The sequence below is a fragment of the Scyliorhinus torazame genome, chromosome 11, assembly GCF_047496885.1.
Source record: "Scyliorhinus torazame isolate Kashiwa2021f chromosome 11, sScyTor2.1, whole genome shotgun sequence".
Taxonomy (NCBI): domain Eukaryota; kingdom Metazoa; phylum Chordata; class Chondrichthyes; order Carcharhiniformes; family Scyliorhinidae; genus Scyliorhinus; species Scyliorhinus torazame.
The window spans coordinates 217470877-217487082 of record NC_092717.1 but is presented as its reverse complement, the minus strand read 5'-3'; the positions used below and the strand labels follow the sequence as shown (position 1 = coordinate 217487082).

General features: G+C 44.1%; 1 protein-coding gene across 2 annotated transcripts in view; it reads right to left on the bottom strand.

Moving 5' to 3' along the window:
• LOC140385791 (focal adhesion kinase 1) overlaps positions 1 to 16206 on the bottom strand; it is a 904772-nt gene that overhangs the window by 686453 nt on the left and 202113 nt on the right. Inside the window, exon 1 of one of the 2 annotated variants that reach the window (XM_072468317.1) lies at positions 8350 to 8511. The exons of the other annotated variant lie outside the window; for it this stretch is intronic. Coding sequence (XP_072324418.1) covers positions 8350 to 8392 — 43 coding nt within the window. The 5' untranslated portion in view covers positions 8393 to 8511. Of the gene's footprint in view, positions 1 to 8349; positions 8512 to 16206 lie in introns of those variants that run through there. 2 annotated transcript variants of the gene reach the window in all.

The window sequence follows — 16206 nt, the reverse complement described above, 5'->3', positions numbered from 1 at the left end:
CAGCCTGTGGGTGGCATTGGGGCCATGAAGTTCTAAATTTTACTGGCCAGAAGGTATTGCACACAGACATGAGTTGACCAGTTGTAATTGTATGGTCCCAAACTGAGAATGGTAATTCAGCAATAAACTGTTGGAAACCATGGCAAAAATAACAACCTTCACTGTTCTGCAATGCAGCATGACTGCAGCATCAGAATTAAACATTAAATTTGAACAGTTACTGAATTACTGTCGCTTTACTGACAGAATATTATTCCTTTCCATTAGACACTGATTAATATCATCACCTTATTTTAGAATCATTGTTCAATCACAGGAGGCAGATGAGAAGTCTGATTATTGTTGCATTTAAAATGTCACCTGTTGACAATGTAACAATACTTTTCAAATGTATCTGGATTGAAATTAATCCGAGGGGCATCGGTCTTCTTGGGTGGACATGAAAAGATCATATAGAATTGCAAGAAGACAGTTTGCCGTGGTATTATCACAAACGTTTATCCCTCAACCACAATTTCATTTTTTAAAAATGGTATAACTTGCATGAGAAGTGAAGTTGTCCTCCCTCAGTGATGCCACTACACCAAGTCAATTCCATTCATTCTATCCTCAATATTTTTGATCAATGTCTGAGAATTCATATATTTCATGTAATTTATCTGCCTGAGTGAAGAACCAATCTAAATACTTCTTAATATTTAGCTGCACACTATCTTTACTGCTCTTCCTATTTCCTACTCCTTTAACTTGGGAGTCCATCAACTACCAATTCATAGTCAACCATTCCCAAACATTTTATATCAGAGTGAATACGGTTCAACCTAGCTACAACCCAAAAAAGTTTGTGCTTTTTTTAAACAGGAGTACAATTAATTTTTTAGAATATTAGGTCAAGGCCAATGCAAACCCAAACTTTCATGGGTGTTCCAATATGCTATCAGATTAATTTGCTCCTCTACAAAAAGTGTTCACTTCAGTATTGAAGCTAGATTGGAGAAGTTGGGACTGTTCTCCTTGGAGAGAAGGCTAAGAGAAAATTTCATATTGGTGTTCAAAATTATGAGAAGGTTCTACAGAGTACATTGGAGATAGTGGCCACGATTCTCCGCTCCCGCGCCGGTTTGGAGAATCGCATGGGTGGCCAAATTTTCCCGCCACGCTGTCCTTTCTAGCCCATTATCGGGCCCTGAATCGGTTGGGATAGGGGCCATTTCGCGCCATCGTGAACCTCGACGGCATTCATGACAGCGCAAACACTCTTGCCTCCATTTCGGAGAATCCCGCCCAGTGTTCCCGCTCGTAAAAAGATGGAGAATGAGAGCACAGACTTAGTGATTTACAAAAGCAACAAATGCAATGCAAGAAAAAACTTTTTCACACAGCAAGTGCATCAGGTTTGGAATGCACTGCTTGGAAGTTTGGTAGAGGTCGGTTCATTCAAGGCTTTCAAGAGAGCATTAGGTGATTATTTAAATCAGATCATTGTGCACGGTTACAGGGAAAAGATAGGAGAATGACATTAAGTCATAATGCTCAATTGGTGACACGAGGGGCCAAATGGCATCTTTCTGCACCGTAACAATGCTGTGAATTAGAGGCCCTTCAAGTGATACATCACAGAAGGTAACATAAAGCAATGTAACACTAATTGTGCGCAGAAACACAGAATCAGCTCAACACCGACTCCCACGATCCCTCAAATCCATTTTGCCCATCACTTCCCAAAGCATGGGCAGAGGGGAACGGCAGGATGTGTTATTTATTTGTTATGAGATTCCCTATTTGTTCTTTTTGCTTTTGGTTGTGTTTCATGTGTGTGTATATTTATATATATATATAGCTGGCCTTAATAAAAATATTTATTAAAAAAAAGCATATAAGAGCAGGGAGATTGTGATGAGGCAGTATATAATGCTCGGTAGGCCACATCTAGAGTACTGTGTGCAGTTCTATTCACCACACGATTGGAAGGATGTGATTGCACTGGAGTGGGTGCAGAGGAGATGAACCAGGCTGTAAATATTTATGAATCTATGAGTTACTGAGATTAGCTTTATATTCCAGATTTATTCACTTAATTTAAATTCCAATCACTTCCATGGTGGAATTTGAATCTGTGTCCCAAAAGCATTAACTTGGGTGTCTAGATTGCTAGTCCAATGACATTACCTCAATACCACCATCTCCTTCTACCAATCTGGGTAGCAACCTACGTACAAAATGGGCAGTAACCACTTTGTCACAATCAAATTAAATATCGGTTTTAGAAAACAAAAATTGATTGAAAAAGATCAATTACCACAATATAAACAAAATTTAAGCATCACGGCCGGCGCGAGTTCATGCATGCGCGCCACGAGTTCACGCATACGCATGGGTTGCCTTCTCCGCTCCGGCCCTCAGGCATCATGGCAGAGCCCTACCGGGGCTTGGCATGGTGGAACATAGGGCCCCCCGGGATAAGCCCGCCCGCCGATCGGTAGGCCCCGATCGCGGGCCTGGCCAACTTGGAGGCCCCCCCCCCCCCCCCGGAGAAGGATCCCCCACACCAGGGCGGCCCCCGCAGCATGAACGCCAAGGTCCCGGCGGGACTCGGCCGAACTCGGCGGGCATTCGGGGTCGGAGAATCCCGCCCCTTGTGTCCAGTGTAGTCAAAGCAGAATTGTGGAACAATAATGGAACTTATTTCGAGAGAAAGGTTAGAAGAGAGCTTGTCCTATGCAGCAAAATATAACTGGCAGCAGTTCCAAAGACGAAGATTGTGTGCTGGATTATCCGGTTCCCCAGCGACCCGTTTCATGGCAGCGCGCTGTTTGCTGGCGATGGGTTTCTGTCTTCCCATCACTTTTCAATGTGATTTGACCACGTTAAATGCATTATCCTCAGCAACACTCCTAGTTCATCCTCAAACAATTAAATTGAATCTATCAAACACGATCTTCCTTTAACAAATGAATGCTGACTATCCCTGATTAATCCATTTCTATCCAAGTGCAGATATATTTTGCCCCTCAGGATTCTTTCTAGTGACTAATGGTGACCATGAAATTATCATCGATTGTTGTAAATACCCATTTTGTTCATTAATGTCCTGTAAGGAAGGAAATCTGTCATCCTTACCTGGTCTGGCCTACATATGGCACCAGACGCACAGCAATACGTTTGAACGCCCTCTGAAATCGGCCTAGCAAACTACTCAGTTCAAGGACAACAAATGCCTTGCCAATGATACCACGTTCCATGAAAAGTTAAAGAAAATAAAAGTTGATAATGTGTGAACACTCTAAATCTTGATTTTGACTAGTGCACAAGTTCCTCAGAGCTACTCAATAATTGTCTCCCATAGTTCCGTCGCAGACCTTTTGTAAAATTCCACTGGGAATCCGCCCGAGGCTGGTGCCTTCCCCGACTTCATAGAATAAATGCACTTCATAATTTCCTCCAACCCGAGCGGAGCCTCCAGCTCCTCCACTCTTTCCTTCTCCATCACCGGGAAGTCCAATCCATCCAAGAACTGTGCCATAGTCGAGTCTTCCTTCGGAGGTTCTGACCTGTACAACCCCAGTAAAAGGTATCAAATACCCTGTTAACCCTTTCTGGGTCAGAGACCACTCCTCTCCCCAGGTCCTTAGTCTGATAAAACTCTCGAGAGGCCGCCTGCCGTCTCAGCTGGTGAGCCAAAACCGGCTGGCCTTCTCCCCGTGCTCATAAAACGTCCCTTTTGCACGATTAAGTGGCCTAACTGCTTTCCTCATTGATACCAATTCAAACTCCATCAGGAGCTTCTCCTTCTCCGCCAACAACTCTTACGTTGGGGTAGAAGAGGCGGCCCACTGCCAGAATAGATTCCATCAACCTTTGCCTCTCAGCCTTCCCCGACTTGTCCCCATGAGCTTTCATCAAAATAAACTCTTCCCCCTCCCCCCCCTTCGCCCCAATGATTGCCTTTAACACCTCCCAGAACGTGGAAGGTGAGACCTCCTCAGCAGGGTAGCACAAGTGGATAGCACTGTGGCTTCACAGCGCCAGGGTCCCAAGTTCAATTCCCCACTGGGTCACTGTCTGTGCGGAGTCTGCACGTTCTCCCCGTGTCTGCGTGGGTTTCCTCCGGGTGCTCCGGTTTCCTCCCAGTCCAAAAACGTGCAGATCAGGTGGATAGGCCATGATAAATTGCCCTTAGTGACCAAAAAGGTTAGGAGGGGTTATTGGGTTACGGGGGTAGGGTGGAAGTGAGGGCTTAAGTGGGTCGGTGCAGACTCGATGGGCCGAATGACCTTTGTCTGCACTGTATGTTCTATGTTCCCAAAAGCAGAAGCTATCCTCACACCCCACTCCCCCATCCGCAAGCAGTGCCTTTTCCAGCCGCCACAGGGGTCGCCAGAGCTCCTCTTTAAATAGAAATCCCCATAGTGCTGAGTATGGTCAGATTTTACTATTGTCAAGTACTCCACCCCGCCATCCCAGGAAACAATGACTTACCCACTACAAAGAAGCCAATACGGGAGTACCACGGTGAAACAACTCCCCTCATCAAGACTGTGAACCCACTTCGACCTACCCCGACCACTCTTGTTGGCCTGCAACGCTTCTCGGTAGGGTGTTGGGGCCGTGCTGTCCAACACCATGGACAGCAGATCTGAACGTCCCATCGCCTTTGCCTCAGAAAAGTTGGCCAATTCAGATAAGCAATATCTGATGCTCAGATTGAGAAGGGTTTGACTGTCAAGATGAAAATGTTAGCTCACAGCTACATTTGGTGGCCTAGCATTGATGCAGACGTCAAGCGGGTGGCTCAGCACTGTGTCCAGACACACAAGACGTTGCCTCCTGCAGCCTGCTCCACCCGTGGAAATGGGCAGGTCGTCCATGGTCTCGTCTCCATATAAACTTTGCGGACTCCTTTCAGGGCGCAATGTTTCTCGGCGATGCTCACTCCAAGTGGATGGAGGTACTCAAGGTACAGGCAATGACGGCCCAGGTCACCATGGCGAAACCCCAGCACATTTCCAGCACAGAAGGCATACCTGAGGTGCTGGTATCAGACAATGGTACGGCGTTTAAGAGTGTGGAATTTGCGGCATTTGTATCCGCAATGGGATCAGTCACGTGGGTAGCGCCCCATACCACCCAGCTTCGAGTGGTTTGGCCCAGTGTACGGTGCAAACATTTAAGCTCGGAATGAAAAAGCAAATATCGGGTTCCTGGGAGACCCACTTAACCGGGTTTTTATTCTGCTACCGGATAACCCCGCATGCCACAACGGGAATCAATCGGCCGAGATGTTCATGGTTCATTGCCTCCGCACCTGCCTGAGTCTCGTTTTTCCAGATATTGACGGGAATGTCCGCCGTGCTCAGGACCGAACCGAGGCAGACACAGGCCGGTGTGCAAGTTCGTCTCAGGAGACGCAGTACATGTCTGGAACTTCAGCGACGGCGCTGCTTGGATACTGGGCTTCGTGTTGCCGAAAACGGGTCCAACTGCCTATCAAATACGAACACAGCGCCGCGAGTCTAATGGCTGCATGGATCATTTCTGAAGCTGCATGCCTGATACTCCAGCCGCACCGGCCATTGATTCAGGCATCCCAGCTCCGTCGTCTTTACAGCTGGCCCAGCCGCCCCACCAGTTATCGAGGATCTAGGGTCATTTTTGAGCACACTGAGATGCCGGAAGAAGAACTGCCTCGCTCCAACTTGGAACTACGATGGACGTTCTGCGACTGCCGGAGGCGTTCGTGCCGGCTTTCGTGACCATACCAGCAATGCTGCCTCTTGTGACCATACCAGCAATACCGCCACTGCCCAGATGCTCGTCTTGTAAACACCACTCCCCGCTCCGATACCTCCTGATATCGCGAGGTCTGCGCCTGAACGCTGTCCACAGGCGAAAGGGCCGAAAGGCCCAGCGCACTTCCCATGGGTGTGAACGTTACTCCGGACTTGAGGGGTGGGGGTGATGTTATAACCCCAATGGAGGTCCTGGGATCAGGACCATACTGTTCCTCATGAACTCCCTGGGATATGAACTGCCCCTTTAAGGGGGCAGGGCTTCTCCTTAACAAGGAGACCGGTTGTAGGTTGGGGAAGGAGACCCTTAAACCTTGTTCAGTAATTTCTACTATTGTCTATGTATCGCGCTTACCGCAGGTTCAACAATAATATAAACCTCACGTTTGTAAAAAAAAATGTAAGCCCCTGTGCACAGATGCACAGTCTCAAAATATGTTTGAATAATAGAGCACATGCACATATCACACTTCTTTTGCATATGACATATGCAGCGATCAGATCCTAGTTCACTGCTTTAAAACCAGCAGGAGATGTGTTTATGACAGATGCTATCAACTTAATTAATTTGTTTTAATTTTATGCTCAAGAATCTTAAAACAACAGCCAACAGGAATTGAGTAGCACCCTACAGTGTGTCTATTTAAAGATATACTTAATATTCTTAAAACCTCTTGCTGTTCATGAAGGAACAGCAGAAAAACAGTAGAGCCATGTGTTATTTTCATACAAATAAGTTTTTAGCAAACCAAATTCCTCCATAAATCATTCATCTCTTTCCGTAAAGCAGTATACAATAAAAGTCAATTATATGATGCAGAACTGTATTTCTATAGCTAACCACAGTAAAATGGGTCTCTGTAATGTGACTACTTTAATGAAATAAATAAAAGATTTTGACTCATGGATTTAAAAAGATTTTGTGTTGTCAATATTTTGAAAAGGACGCCATCTTCACAGTGTCAAGCTGCATTTACCTGTCCCTGGTGCACCACCACGTAACAGGTTGCTTTGTGAAAATCAATTAGTCTTTCTATCAGGCCTGACAGATTACATGTAACCGTAACTTCAGAACCGATAGACCAAATGTCATCAAAATCAGAAAATGTTGGAAAACCTCAATAGATCTGACAGCATCTGTGGAGAGAGAACACTACTCATCATTTTGATTTATTTCATTAAGGTACAGTTACATTGTACAAAACCCACTTTCCAATGGTTAACCACTGAAATGCAGTTTCTGCAGCACGGACGGTAAATTAATTGTAAAACAGGCAGGACAAAAATAGCCCAACTAAACTGTGGTCAAAGGCTACTGAACACTTACCACATTCCCAAGCAGATGTTAAAAAATACATCCGAAGCAGTTATTAATTCTAGCTGTGAAAGTGGTTAACGAGTACGAACAGAGATAGTTATTTGATCATGCAGGTCAAAACTGCCAGGATCGATCTTGCCCACATACAGATGAGGAAACAGCAGATGTGATTTAGCTAAAATGAGGCGCAATGGCAGGAAATATATTCAGGGGTAGGTTTGGCCCCAGGGTGGAGGTGATGTTGATCTGCAAACTTAAATAGATGCAGTAGTGCAGTGAGGTTGTGGAACAAGAAGAATAGGATATTCACACAAGATCGCTTATGTGAAGTTCAGAGTGCATGCATACAGGAGGATATTGATGACCAATGCAAATATATAAAACTGTAAAGAGGCATTGAGCAATAACCTAATCAATTAATAGAATAACAAAATTTACTATAGTTAATTGCCAAGAAATAAGTTTTGGAACAAAGCAAAATACAAGGCTGATGCTCTGAAAGAAACGCTAGCCTTCAATGTGGAAAACTAAATAAAGGATCTGCAACATGGAACAGAAATTGTTTTAAGTTTTACATGTTGCAAATTTCAATTTGGAATGGAGTCTGTTTACAAATTTGTAATGTTACCCTGGATCCAATCATAGGTGAGGAAAAGGAAACGGTGGTGATTACAAACCAGTATTTGGTTAAGTTTGAAAACACCACTGATCTTCAACAGCAACACGAGATGTTCAGATATGACTGACTAGGAAAATTCTCCATACACTGCATATTGTGTGGTTTTCTGTCCTTCAAATCAACCAGCCTAAATTACAAACTGCTTTATCATTCCCAGACGCATTGTTGGCATATCTCTTTCACACACAAGGAGTCAACCATTTTAAAGTCCTTTTCACATTTCAATTCTTAAAGCCAAATTCAGTTATCCCTGCTGGTGTGATTTTAACAAAATCCTTCGTGCCTCTTGACAACATAGAGTACAATGCATTATCCTAGATTTGTCGAAATATATTATATATATTTTAAAATCACAAGATACATTTCTACTACAATTACTAATAATTTGCTCTGCCAGCAATATCTGTTCTACAATCTATAACAAATGAAGGAAATCCATTAATAAAATATATAAACAATAGAAACTTGCCAAATTTGCCTCTGTACAACTAAAAATCTGAATTCAGGTAATGTCTGAAGTTGACCAACAATATAACCAAAAAGCACAAAAGGACTTAACTCACCATAATATTTAATATTCAGCTTCCAATTAAGAAAATCTTCCATATAAACAAAGCAGCTATCCCAACTGTAACAGTTCTGCAATGATTTCTAGAATCAACGTCTCAGATTTTCACCAAATCAGCAGCACATCAACAGTTCAACTGAACACAGAAGAAACGAAGAGAAAATGGCTCTAGCCCTGCATTAAAGCACCAAAGAGCCTGCACCATGGTATACACTGACGCGGGTCTTTGTTATGGCACGGCACCCAGAAGCTGCACATCAGAAACAATACACATCAATCACTACAGCCCATAAGCATTGCAGACTCGCCAATTTTGTCTCGCAGATGGGTACGATCCTTATAATTAAATCTGCTGTAGAAAATTAAGCAGCAGTTGTGTTGGTAATGATTAGTTCAATTGTCTAGACTCTAATACAGTTTCAATAAAAGATGTGATTACTGCATTGAAATTCAATACTGGGACCACATTCTTTTTTTGGAACTGTATTTATACTCGGTTTTGGTAATGCAATAGATTTAACTATATCAAAAAATGTAAGATACACATTTAGAAAATTTAAACAAATGATATACCTGAAAAGTAATTAATTTAGTGTTAACTGCTGAGACAGGAGATGCTTTTAAAATGTGAATATGTGTTGATAACATATTTTTAAGATTAGAACATTTTAGGGTTATCACTGGAATAAAATCAGGCTGATAAATTAGGAGAGTGTATATTTTGAACAGGAATCCTTTGCATAGTGTCCTTTGTCTAGGTCTCCTTCTTCAAAGTCATAATCATGCTGTCACCACTTCACTGTTTACAGTTCATGTATTTTTGTAACATTCCCTCCCCCCTACATATCCCAGGAGTCTACGTAATAATGTGCCAGCTGAGTCCTGCATAAACAGCCTCCCTGACATTGTAGTACATTGCAAATTACACCATGGACCCAAAGTTCAAACAAAGGCACACCAATGAAGATGCAGCTCTCATCTGGAGTCTGCAATGGCCTAAAAAGGCTAATTTGTCAAAATATTACAGTACATTACTTATTAGTGAAATTTGTACATATACAATCAGAATGCAGACACCATGGACTAATTTTTGTAATTTCAATACTGATGTATACAAATCTGACATTAGGCAAGTCTTTATTGTCCATCCTCAATTGCCCTCGAGACGGTGGTGGTGAGCCACCTTCTTGATTTGCTGCAGTCCATGTGCTGTAGGAACACACACAATGCTGTTAAAGAGGGAGTTGCAGGATTTTGACCCAGCATCAATGGAAGAATGGTGAAAAAGCTTCACGGTCAGGATGGTGTGTGGTTTGGAGAGGGGCTTGCAGGTGGTAATGTTCTTATGGTCTCCTGCATTTGTTCGTCTCAGTGTAAGAGGTTGCGGCTTTGGAAAGCACTGCTGAAGGAAGGTTGGCAAGTTGCTGCAGTAATTCTTGCCTATGGTACATCCTGCTGCCACTTAGGGTTGATGGTGGATTGAATATTTAATGCATTGGAGCGGGTGCCAATCAAGGGGGCTGCTTTGAATGGTATGGAGCTTCTTGTGGGCTCTTGGAGCCGCACTCATTCAAGCAAGTGGAAATTATTCGATCAAACTCTTGACTTGTGCCTTGTAAATAGTGGACAGGATTTGGCGAATCAGGTGAGTTACTCACCACAGGATTTCTACCCTCTGATCTACTCTTTTAGCAACAATATTTATACAACTGGTCAGTTCATTTTCTGGACAATGGTGACTCCCAGGATGTTTATGATAAAGGATTCAGTGATGGTAATACCTAATGGTCATTGTCTGACAACTGTGAGGCTCAAATATTACTTGACACTCATTAATCATGCTGAATATTGTACAGGGTGGCACGGTAGCACAGTGGTTAGCACTGTTGCTTCACAGCACCAGGATCCCGAGTTCGATTGCGCTCGGGTCATTGTCTCTGCGGAGTCTGCACATTTTCCCTGTGTCTGCGTGTGTTTCCTCCGGGTGCTCCGGTTTCCTCCCACAAGTCCTGTTAGGTGAATTGGACATTCCAAATTCTCCCTCTACGTACCCAAACAGGCGCCGGAGTGTGGCGACTAGGGGATTTTCACAGTAACTTTATTGCAGTGTTAATGTAAGCCTACTTGTGACAATAATAAAGATTATTTATTATAAGTCTTGCTGCATGAATGTACAAACTGCTTCATGTTAGGATGGAACTGAACACTGGGCAATCATCACCGAACATCTTCACTTCTGGCCGTGTGACGGAAGAAAGAAGGTCATTGATGAGGCAGCTGAAGATGGTTGGGCTGAGGGCACGGGCCGAAGGAACTCCTGCAACAATGTCCTGGGGATGAGATGATTGGTCTCCAACCACTAGATAGATATGACGCCAACCAGTGGAGAGCTTTCCCTTTGATTCCTATTGACTACAGTTTTGCTAGGACTCTGATGTTACACTCTGTCCTGGTCCACCCACGTCGACGCGACCACCAAGAAAGCACAACAGCGCCTATACTTCCTCAGGAAACTAAGGAAATTCGGCATGTCCACATTGATCCTTACCAACTTTTACAGATGCACCATAGAAAGCATCCTATCGGGCTGCATCACAGCCTGGTATGGCAACTGCTCGGCCCAGGACCGCAAGAAGCTTCAGAGAGTTGTGAACACCGCCCAGTCCATCACACGAACCTGCCTCCCATCCAATGACTCTATTTAAACCTCCCGCTGCCTGGGGAAAGCGGGCAGCAAAATCAAAGACCCCTCCCACCCGGCTTACTCACTCTTCCAACTTCTTCCATTGGGCAGGAGATACAGAAGTCCGAGAACACGCACGAACAGACTCAAAAACAGCTTCTTCCCCACTGTCACCAGACTCCTAAATGACCCTCTTATGGACTGACCTCATTAACACTACACCCCTGTATGCTTCATCCGATGTCAGTGCTTATGTAGTTACGTTGTATATGTTGTGTTGCCCTATTATGTATTTTCTTTTATTCCCTTTTCTTCTCATGTACTTAATGATCTGTTGAGCTGCTCGCAGAAAAATACTTTTCACTGTACCTCGGTACACGTGACAATAAACAAATCCAATCCAATCCAATCAAGTGCTGCCTTAATGTCAAAGGCAATCATTCTCTGCTCAGCTCTGGGGCCCAACTCTTTGGTCCACACTGGACCAAGTGCTGCAGTGAGATGTGTCCCAACTGGCCTTTCATGTTACAGGTAAATATTTAACTAACTACCCACAACTTAAAAAGATAAAGTAATTAGTTTAAAAAGTTAAAAACTACTAGTTAATGCTAAATATACACTCTCACTAATTGAATAAATTAATGTGTTAGATAGGGGTGGACCACACTTGCAGAATGTGGGCATTTGTGGAGAGCACTGTGATACTGCACATCTACATCTGGGCGGCACGGTGGCACAGTGGCTAGCCATCGTGTCTGTGTGGGTTTCCTCCGGGTGCTCCCACAGTCCAAAGATGTTCAGGTTAGGTGGATTGTCCATGCCAAATTGCCCCTTAGGGTGGGGTTGTCTTTCCAAGGGTCGGTGCAGACTCAGTAGGCTAAATGGCCTCCTTCTGCACTGCAGGGATTCTATGATCTGCACTAAATGCCTGCATGTCAAGCAACTTTAACATACAGTTACTGAGCTGGAGTCTGAGGTGCAAACATTGTAGGCATCAAATTACCTGGACACTTTGATCCTGGAGAATCAGTTACAGCCCTTAGGTTAGGAAATGGTCAATGGTTATGGACTGAAAAGTGTAACTGCAAGTCAGGTAGGTAAGGGAACTCCACGTGTAGTGCTGGAGGAGCCTCAATCTTTGCGAGCCTCAATCTTTGCCCTTATTTAACAGGTACATGGTTCTTGGCTGACTGCGTGGATAAGGCAAAGTGTGCAGGGTGGATGAACTGACCACAGCACCTTTGTACTGGATGCCATTCAAGTGCAAGGAAGGAAAAACAAATACGGTAGCAATAGTGACAGTATAGTTAAGAGTTTGACACTGTTCGCTGCAACCCTGAGTTTGAAGGCTGTGATGCCTGACCAATGCAGAGTGAAGGACACCTCATGTATAGACAGAAACTTAGGAGTGAAGGGGGAGAATCCAGTTGGCACTGTTTACATGGCAACCAATAAGATAGTGCAGAGGAGGAGTGAAATTCTACGTAGGAAAATTCAATAGCTTAGATACAAACTAATATGCATGCGTGACTCAAAGAAAGTGTGGAAGGCAGTGGTCAATTAATGGAGTACCAGCAGCATTACTGCGGAATGAGGGAATTGTCCCATTGGGTCAAACTCCACTGAAGTCAGGGCTCCGAAGGGGGAGTCATACAGTCTCGGAATGTTAACTCTGTTTCTCTCTCCACAGATGCCAACAGGCCTGCAGAGGTTTTACAGCATTTTCTGTTTGTAATTCCAATTGTCAGGCTGGGACCAGTGCACTTGTAAATAGACTAACCAAGGCTGTAGATAGAGCATTTGAGTGAAAAATGTGGAGAGGGGGTAGAGGGGAAGGGTTCAGATGATGGTGAATGTATAAATATATAAACGTCAAGGCCATGGGACTTTGTAGCAATTTGGGTAAAGATAATCAGTGTCACAGGAAAGTACGGTACAGGAAGAGTGCATCAGCGAGTAAGGTCAAATCAAGGGAAAGTGGGCAAATTAAAGTTACATTACCTAAATGCAGGAAGCATCTGTAACAAGATATGATGAAATAATGGCACAAAGAGATAAATCAGCTTCATCCAATACCCATTAAAGAAACATGGTCACTAAGGTTGAGAACTAATTATTAAATACTTTGAAAATCGTGTCTGCGTGGGTCTCACCCCACAACCCAAAGATGTGCAGGGTAGGTGGATTGGCCATGCTAAATTGGAAAAGAATTGTGTACTCTAAATTGATTTTAAAAATACTTTGAAAAGACAGCCAAAAAAGGAAAGGTATGTTAGGGGGTTGGGGGAGTGGTGTTGATGGCGGTCGTGTAGGTGGGTAGCCTTGATAATAAATTATATAAAGACCGCATTGAGGAAAGATATTGGCTTGGAAGAACAGGAAGTAGAATTTGTCTGAATGAAAATGTCATGGAGCCAATCACGGGAAGAGGTTATTTTGCACCATGTCTTGTGTAATGAGACAGGATTAGAAATAAGGAATACGTACTTCCGATGGCAGCCATGAGTTGATTGGTCACACACAAGGTGGTTTATGCCTGGAGGCTTTGGTTTTGGCCCTTTGTACCCAATCAACGGGCGCTCTGTTTGGAAAAAGTGCAAAATAATTGGAGGGGGTTGGTTTCTCCTCCAGTAGAATGTCGCCGGGCTACAACACCCGGCAGTACATAATAGGAAGAGGGGTAGGCTATTCAATGCCACCATTCAATGAGATCATTGCTGATCTGTGACCTAACTCCATACACCTGCCTTTGGCCCATATCCCTTAATACCTTTGCTCAACAAAAATCTATCGAACTCAGAATTAAAATTAACAACTGATTAAGCTTCAACTGTGTGGGAGAGACTTCCAAACCTCTACCACCCTTTTGAGTGAAGAGGTTCTTCCTAACATCTCTCTTGAACAGTTTAGCGTTTAGACTGTGCTCCCTAGTTTTAGAATCTCCAACCAGTGGAAATAGTTTATTTTTATCTACCCTGACTTTCCCTGTTAATATCTTGAATACTTTGATCAGATCACTCCTTAGCTTTCTAAATTCCAGCAAAAACAGGTCAAATTTGAGTAATATCTTCTCATACCTCAACCCCTGTAATCCAGGTATCGTTTTATAAACTAACATTGCACTCCCTCTAAAGCCAAAATATCCTTCCGAAGGTGTGGTGCCCAGAACTGCTCCCAGTACTCCAAGTGATTGAACTTTTTGGGCATGTGACCAGGTGTGTAGAACAGGCATGGTCAAACTCGGGGGTCCGACCCGCGGGTCAGTCACGGGCGGGTGTCAGGGGGGTCGCGGAGCCGTCCGTCGCAATGTTCCTGATGGCGGTAATCTGCGCCCAACAGCCGCAGCAGCCGGCTGTTAATAACGCCGGCTGCAAGCGGCCTTCAAAATGGCCGTGAACATGTAAAATAAAATGCGGCCGCACTGCACATGCATGCCAGATCACGGCGTGCATGCGCAAAAAAAGCTTTTTTTTTAAAACAGTCACAGCTTTTTGTTTTACAAGTTCCGGGGTGTTTCAATCATTTATTTTATTTTATTTTTTTTCATTTATTTTATTCTTTTTTTTTACAAGTTCGGGGGGGGTTTTGATAAAATGTTACAGGAAAAAAATGCAGAACTTTGGACAGATGAAGGCTCCATACCTTACGACAGCGGAAGGCTTCACCTTCATCCAACAGGTTCCATTGGAGGAGCGTGTACGAGGGCCAAAGGGACCCAAAACCATTTCCTCCATTTTTGTCAGCAGCAAACAAGATAAGAGAAAATGGTGGGGTCACGAAGGCCGGCCGGCGTGGGTCGCGAAGGTCGGCCGGCGTGGGTCGCGAAGGTTGGCCGGTTGGTAAAAATGGGTCTCCGGAAAAAAAGTTTGAAAAACACTGGTGTAGATGATGTGAGTGAATTGATGTAGTTTACATGGATTTCAGCAAAGCCTTTGACAAGGTCAAATGGCCTCCTTCTGCACTGTAAAGATTCTATGACTTGTATTCTAATAAAAGGTCCCACAGGGGAGAGTTATAAAGAAGGCAAATGCACATGGGATACAGAGTAACTTGATAAGGTGGATTCAAAATTGGCTTAGCTGTAGGAGACAGAGGGTGATGACGGACGGTTGCTTTAGTGACTGAAGACATTGTCCAATGGTGTACCACAGGGATCTGTGCTGGGTCCCCTATTGTTTGTCATTTATATAAATAACATAAATGACTATGTGGGGGTAGGATCAATAAATTTGCAAAGATTGGTCAGGTGGCTAACAGTGAGGTTGAGTGTCTTGGGTTACAGGAGGATATAGACAAGATGGTCAAATGGGCAGAAAAGTGGCAAATGGAATTTAACCCTGAAAAGTGTGAGGTGATACACTTTGGGAGGAGTAATTTGACAAGGAAGTATTCAATGAATGGTCTGACACTGGGAAGTTCCAAGGAACAAAGGGACCTTGGAATTGTTGTCCATGGATCTCTGAAGGCAGAAGGGCAGATTAATAGGGTGGTGAAAAAGGCATATGGGACAACTGTCTTTATCAATCAAAGCATAGGTTACAAAAGCAGGGAGGTCATGTTGGAGTTGTATAAAATTTTGGTAAGGCCACAGCTGGAGTACGATGCACAATTCTGGTCACCACATTATAGGAAGGATGTGATTGCATTGGAGCGGGTGCAGAGGTGTTTCACTGGAATGTTGCCTGGGTGGAACATTTAAGTTATAAAAAGAGGTTGGGTGGCTTGAGTTGTTTTCATTGGAGCAGAGAAGATTGAGGGGCGACCTGATCGATGTGTACATGATTATATGGGGCAAGGACAGGGTGGATAGGGAGCAGCCGTTCCTCTTAGCTGAATGGTCAGTTACGAGGGGACACAAGTTCAAGGTGAGGGGCAGGAGGTCCAGGGGGGATTTGAGGAAAAGCTTTTTACCCAGAGGGTGGTGATGGTCTGGAATGCACGGCCTGGGAGGGTGGTAGAGGTGGGTTGCCTCACATCCTTTAAAATGTACCTGGATGTGCTCTTGGCATGTCATAACATTCAAGGCTATGGGCCAAGTGCTGGCAAATGGGATTAGGTAGGCAGGTCAGGTGTCTTTCATGCGTTAGTGCAGATTCGATGGGCCGAAGGGCCTCTTCTGTGCTGAATTATTCTGTGATTCTGTGAAGTGGGGTCTAACCAGGGTTTTGT